We start from the raw sequence: 7,051 nt of genomic DNA, 5'->3' as shown, positions 1-7,051 counted from the left end.
ACCGATAATTGTATAATTATTGCTAAAATTTTTTAGCGATAAAATATAAAATGTCTAATAATAAATTGTCAGTAAATATATTAGTAGTTATTTTTATTGACACTAAAAATAAAATAATTGATCGCTAAAAGTAATTTTTTTAATAGTATTAACAAAATAATTGGGTTAAAATAGTTCTATGACAAAAAAAATATTAAAATAATGATTAAAGTTCCAGATGTAATTCATAAAAATCATCATTAATGTAATTATTAAGTTAAACTATCTACATTATATTTTATAGATATAATTCTTTTTAGATTCTGCGTCAATATGAAATACTTGTGCACGGGAATGCACTTAATCTAATACTATTGTAACATACAGTTTAAACATAAATTATATATTCAAATGTATTAAATTTTCAATCTGCAAAAATTCTAAACTGAAAGATGTTTGGAAACGGTGGGATTTCTAAAAGTTGTTAAAACTTTGATATAGCGCTATAGGACATAAAATAAAAAATATATAATTAGGGTATTAGAGTGATGGGGAAGAACATGGGAGGCTGGCTGGTTTATTATCAAGTATCCACTCATGTGTGTCTTCTGGTTATTCCGTTTTACTCTTTTGAGAATAGACATATGCTGACTCCACATTCTCTTAAAGCAAATTAAAGGCCCAACCCCAATGCCTATTAGCTATTTGTCGGTTCCCATTCCCTTTAAGTCATTAAAATATTGCTAACGTGCATATCAAAGAAACTTTGGCAGATAAACCCACTATGTCTTTCATTCTCTTATATTATATATATATAGTAACTCACCCTGCATGTACTTCAAGGTCCCATTAACTTCGCTTTCTATTATCTTCTTCTTCTATACCATTGCTTCTCATTACTTATTAATTAAACAAACCCAATATGAGGCACTCTCATTATATCTTAGCATTTTTCTTCACTTTAATTCTTACAACTCAAGCAAGACACCATCACCATACAAAACACAAACACTCTTCACATTCTAATAATAATGACAATAATAGTAATAATCAATCATATCCTCCTTCTCCTTCTCCTTCTTCCGGAATTTCAGTGCCTCCTGTGGCTGCACCCGGTGGTTATGACAATGAAGCTCCTAGTCCTAGTCCCTCTGATGATGATGGCTCCGAAATCTTCGATGTTCGAACATTTGGGGCCATTGGAGATGGTATAGCTGATGATACAAATTCCTTCAAGATGGCGTGGGACAGTGCTTGCCAAAGTGAATCAGCAATTAACGTTGTACTTGTTCCTCGCGGTTTCTCGTTCATGGTCCAGTCTACAATCTTCACTGGTCCCTGTCAAGGTGGCTTAGTGTTAAAGGTATTGTACTTAGTTCTGTTCTTTTGGTCCCATTTACAAATTGTGGTAGCACTTTAATGCTTCGTTTTGTTGGTGTCTCAAAGACATATATGTATATATATATATATTCAGATATTTGGTAGTATTAAAACAAAAATAGAAACAAATGCAGTAAGACTAAAATAAACATCTTCCATACTAATAATGTCATTTTTATTTTCAGTGTCTTTGTCTCAGTTTATATCATCTCTAATCCTTATAGAATAAATTTGTCTTCATATCCCTGATATATTTAGGGTAAACATAAAAAAAAGTGCATTTCATTGTTTCTTTGATTATTTTCTTTCTGAATCTGGTCGAAATTTGAATTTAGATTTAAAATAGAATTTAATTTTAAGTAATGCTACAGTACACTAAAATCAGCCACCAATACACATTAAAAATAAATTAAACCACACATGTATTTATACACAAATACATTAGTAGTTAATTTTAGTTGCTAATTTTAGTGTACAAATAGTATTTTTTTAATTTTAATGCATTATCTGTATAAAGAATTTTATATAATAATTTAATTAAATTTATATATTTAGATTATTTTTTTAAATATTGACTTTAAAAATTAATTACTTTTAATAATGTGATAATACACCATTAGTTAATTGGATAATGAAAATTAAATTCTTCAAAAAATACAAAGACTCTCATTAATTAGAGATTAAGACAGAGTTATATTTTAATCTATGTCTTTTATTATTCCCAACTTTGTGTTGATAAAAAAATTGAGCATAATTTTGTCATAAAATAGAGATATTTTGTTTATTCTACTAATTAGCCTCTTCAATTTCCTAAACTAATTTTTTTTCTTTAATGTAGTATATATGAAAAGTACCATTACATTTGTATGTGGATTTTTCTAGTTTGGGCAGTTTCCATCAGTTACCTTATTATTATTACATGGTTATAAAGTAAAGGGTATAAGTATAAAGTGAGTAATGGAATTTGATGGTGCGCATGGAAAAGGTTGATGGCACTCTCATGCCACCAGATGGACCTGAATCTTGGCCAAACAACACAAGTAGGCGTCAATGGCTTGTCTTTTACAGAATCAATAATATGTCACTACAAGGAAGTGGTGTTATTGATGGCAGAGGACAAAATTGGTGGGACCTTCCTTGTAAGCCTCATAAGGTAGTAATATATATTATTCATTCTTCAAAAATTCAGCAAGTTTTGCCATGTTTTCGTTTTCAACTAGTTAAGCTCATCACTTTAATAATTTTAGTAAAATCCTAAATGAAAAACAGAAAAAATATTCATGAATAATAAAACATATGGAACTACAAATATATTCTGATGAGTGGAATATGAAAATGTCACAGGGACCTAATGGGACTACACTTCCAGGACCTTGTGATAGCCCAGTTGTAAGTTGTAAAGACCTGTTATAAGTTAATTTCTTCTGAAATCGCATACCATAGATTTCGTTTGTTTACAGAGACAGTATATTAAGACAGAGATATTAAATTGTGTTTAGCAGATGAGACATTGATAGAAATATATATTTTGTATTCATTCTGACAGAAATGACACAAAGACAACTTTTACTATTATATTTTTCTTCTCAAATCTTTTAGATGAAAAGAATGAGAATAAATTGAATTTTCATAATTTGTTATAGTTTATCACAAAAAAAAAATTACAAGAACACACAATTTTATATCTATATTCTTTGTGTTTTGTTCTTAATGTCTTATCTTGTCTTGTCCTGTTTTCACATAAACAAACACAGCCAATATATTTCCTTCTTTATGCATTATTATTATTCCTAGAATAAATGTCATTTTCACTCTTTCATTATTTAAAAATCTCTAATTGATTCTCAACCATTCAATAATTCGTGTAAACAGTCTGTAACATATAAGCAGTAATTCATCGTTTACAATAACTACTTAGATCGATTATTTAGATGGTTGAAGACCGATTAAAGATTTTCGAATTGTAAAAAAAATACTTTGTCCTTTAAACAAATGGTTAGAAACCAAAAAAAAAAAAGAATTTACTTTTGTTACTGTTATTATAATAGAAATAAATGAAACATTCTTCCCCCTCCCCCCAACCTTTCCCTATTTTGCAGGCATTAAGGTTTTTCATGAGTTCAAACTTGAGTGTGCAAGGACTTAGAATCAAGAACAGTCCCCAGTTCCATTTCAGATTTGATGGCTGCAAAAGCGTTCGAGTAGATTCAATCTTCATAACATCTCCAGCACTAAGTCCCAACACCGATGGAATACACATAGAAAACACAAATGACGTAAGGATATACAATTCCGTCATTTCCAACGGTAAGTCACAAAAACAAATGCTAATTGCTTTTCATGGTTTATTGCATCTAACAATGTTTCCTGAATTGTTATTTCACAGGTGATGACTGTGTGTCCATTGGAACGGGTTGCTATGATGTTGAGATAAAGAACATTACATGTGGTCCCAGCCACGGAATTAGGTACTTCTATGATCACTTATTTATGTACTATTACCAAAACTTTCATTCCCTTTTCGTACTTCATTAATTTCTTCTTAACTTCTCATCTTGTCAAATAAATGCTTTCTCTGGGTCAAATTTTATTTCCTCATAAATAACTAAATAAGTAGTATTTATTTAAAACTTAATTATTATTCTTTTCCAAATTCCAATAATAACTACTTTGTTAAATGAAGGAGAGAAATTTTATGAAAAAATACTTCAAATAGAATTCTCTGATCTCTCTGGTTCTAATTATTAATTTATTGTATGTTTCATTTTTATAATTTTATTTGGTCAAAATAAATTAATTTTCCATTTAGAATAATTAAGTAGCACTAATTTATTTTTTTTCATTTGTGTAACATATTAAATATAAAGAAAAGAGAATATTTCATACAATAAATTTAATTCATTTAAAATAAAAAGATACTTTTCTATTATTTTCTTAAGAATATGGTTGGTGGCCACTGCTGGTTTTTCCCTGTCAACTTGTAGTTAATATCCATTAAAAAAATTGCAAAATATAATGATTTTATATAGGCATGCTATCTATAATCTATATTATAGACTCCTCTCTATAATATTAAATTATATTAATTCAAATGTGGATCATATCAGTTTGCAAAAACAAATAAAACATAAACAAATAATCACATTAGGTTGATTTATTTGGTGACTAATTTTTTATTTTTAAATGTCATTTTTATAATTGGTGTGCTTATCAAAGTGATGTTGCCTTTTAGAATTATTGTTTCATGAATTGATATATATAATTAATTTTAGTCACATATATATAATGTTGATTTTGTTTGTTCAGCATTGGTAGTTTGGGAAACCACAACTCAAGAGCCTGCGTCTCAAACATTACAGTAAGAGAGTCAACGATCAAAGGGTCAGACAATGGAGTAAGAATAAAAACATGGCAAGGAGGATCAGGATCAGTATCAAAAGTAACATTCAGCAAGATTCACATGGAGAGTGTACGGAACCCAATAATAATCGACCAATTCTATTGCCTATCGAAAGATTGCAGCAACAAAAGCTCGGCAGTATTTGTATCAGACATAGTATACTCAAACATAAAGGGGACATATGATATAAGGCACCCACCCATGCGTTTCGCTTGCAGTGACTCTGTGCCTTGCACTAACTTAACTCTTTCTGATATTGAGCTTCTTCCTGCACAGGGTGATCTTTTTAATGACCCTTTTTGTTGGAATGCTTATGGCAATTCGGAGACACTAACTATTCCTCCTGTTTCTTGCTTGATTGAGGGTCTTCCTCAGTCTCTTCCAGGGAATGATTTATCTCGTTGCTGAGAGTTTTCACCTTGTTATTATGTAAAGAGTGTGTGTATTTTATTAGTATAGGCATTAATAAGGAGTGAAAGATGTATTGTCCTGAGCCTAGCCTGCCTTATAGATTATGGTGTGATTGTTGAGGATGACGAGGACTTAAGTTTTAGAGGTTCCTCCCCCTCCACCAGATGCTAATTAACTATAATGCCTGTAAATGTTTCCGGTTTCGAATCAAAGTTTGGACTTGTTTATTTCTTAGTTATAAATTAAAGGTGAGTTTGGTATATTACTGCTGAAATACGCTTATTAATTATTTTTACGGTGTTGGCGTGTTGCTAATATGAACGCATATTTTTTATGTACTATGAAAAACTGTGAGAGAATAATGGGTGAGGGAGGATAGTACTCTTGGAGTACCGTGTGAGAGAATAATGGGTAAGGGAGGAGAGTCCGGTGAGAGCAGGGAAGAAGGTCCGAGGGCAGCACACGATGAGAATGAGCATTTTAAGGAGAATAAGGGGGAGAGCATGGGGAATGAGCATTTTAAGGAGAATAAGGGGGAGAGCATGGGGAGGGTTGCGCCAGGTGCTATGGAGGATTCGCGTAAGGGTAGTTATAGTGGGATTTAGAGGATATCTTTTCGCGATAAGGTTATTGTCACAAGCAACGGGACAACGCAGAGTAGATGGGTTAGAAGGGGACGCCTTAACAATGGTAACGGGGAAGCAAGGTGACCCCAAGCCGCCAACAGTAATTTTCACTGACGAAGCCAGAATTTCTCTTTCAGAGCCTTACAACGAAGCCATTGTGATTAAAGTTCTGGAAAACACTTCAGTTATATGGCCTTGGTTCATAAACTGAAGGGGATATGGAGACTCAAGGGTGGCTATGAGGTTCTCGACGTGGGCTTTGGTTATTTCCTAGTCAAGTTTGATCACAACGAGGACAGAGAGAAGGTCCTGCTAGGAGGTCCATGGTTGATATTAGGCCACTACATCGCGGTTAAGCCGTGGTCGTCAGATTTTAGACCATGCGAAGACTCTTTTGGGGATACGATGGTTTGGGTAAGAATTGCTGGATTAAGCATATGGTACTATCATGAGAGAGCTATGATGCGAATTGCTTCTGCTATTGGTAAACCTATAAAGATTGATTTAGCGACTAAATCGGCAGAAAGAGGCAAATTTGCTCGTGCCTGCGTTCAAGTGAATCTTGGATTACCGGTTGTTCGGAAGATTATTGTTGATGGCTATGAATATGATGTGAAGTACGAATGCCTGCAGTTGTTATGTGAGAAGTGCAACTATTTCGGCCATACCGCAGTCACATGCAAGGGAGAGGCAGTAGATGTTAAGTCCGGGGATGAGACTCATGGGGTGGTGAGGAAGGCAACGGATCTGAATGGCCGACGCTTAGGAAACCAAATGGAGAAAGATTTTGAATTTGGTAACAATCCCAATTTGTCCGCGTCAGTTACGGATTATGTGGAGAAAGATGAGGTTACATTGCATGGAAATGAGGCTAAAAATGGGCACGTGATGGAGGAGGAAGGATGGACTAAAGTAATAGTTAAGGGAAAAGAAAAATTGGTTTTTTCAAAAGTAGCCCAAAATGGTTCATTGGAAAAGAAGCACTTGGTTTCTACAAAGAAGATTGGTCTAAGTTCAGGTAAAGGCCCAGTCATAAAGAAAAAAGAGAAGGCTTTGATAGGCCATGGGGCAAGTATTGGGTCTTCCAAGTTCAGGAAGCACCATGCTCCAATGCTTGGCAAAGGAAAAAATCAGGGTGCCAATCTCATACCCGCTGTAGCGACCTTCACTCCTATAATCAAGAACGACCATAAGAGGCTGAGACCGGCATCTCTCCAAAGCTCGCCAGTGCCGCTGAGCAATGATGGCGTAGTGG

At 33.4% G+C, this 7,051-nt stretch overlaps 1 protein-coding gene across 2 annotated transcripts; it reads left to right on the top strand.

The window, feature by feature from the left end:
* The first annotated feature begins 850 nt into the window (after positions 1-850).
* On the top strand, positions 851-5,432 carry LOC107464944 (polygalacturonase At1g48100). Of its 2 annotated transcripts, XM_016083911.3 has the most exons (6): positions 853-1,342; positions 2,345-2,512; positions 2,704-2,748; positions 3,459-3,666; positions 3,746-3,827; positions 4,666-5,432. In XM_016083911.3, exons 1-6 carry the CDS (start codon positions 902-904, stop codon positions 5,165-5,167), a joined length of 1,446 nt encoding a protein of 481 aa, XP_015939397.1. In that variant the 5' UTR covers positions 853-901; the 3' UTR covers positions 5,168-5,432. The 2 variants fall into 2 exon arrangements, with proteins under 2 accessions (XP_020987199.1, XP_015939397.1); XM_021131540.2 differs by lacking the exon at positions 2,704-2,748 and having other exon boundaries at positions 851-1,342.
* Positions 5,433-7,051: the final 1,619 nt, after the last annotated feature.

Source organism: Arachis duranensis, chromosome 9 (assembly GCF_000817695.3).
Source record: "Arachis duranensis cultivar V14167 chromosome 9, aradu.V14167.gnm2.J7QH, whole genome shotgun sequence".
In the NCBI taxonomy this organism is placed as follows: Eukaryota; Viridiplantae; Streptophyta; class Magnoliopsida; order Fabales; family Fabaceae; genus Arachis; species Arachis duranensis.
This window is presented reverse-complemented; position numbering and strand designations above follow the sequence as displayed.

What these genes read in the sequence shown, in the direction of transcription:
- LOC107464944 (XM_016083911.3), top strand. Translation starts at nt 902, where the DNA reads ATGAGGCACTCTCATTATATCTTAGCATTTTTCTTCACTTTAATTCTT. An exon ending in AAGGTGGCTTAGTGTTAAAG is followed by an intron (nt 1,343 to 2,344) that starts GTATTGTACTTA and finishes CGCATGGAAAAG; the next exon opens with GTTGATGGCACTCTCATGCC. An exon ending in GGTCCCAGCCACGGAATTAG is followed by an intron (nt 3,828 to 4,665) that starts GTACTTCTATGA and finishes TTGTTTGTTCAG; the next exon opens with CATTGGTAGTTTGGGAAACC.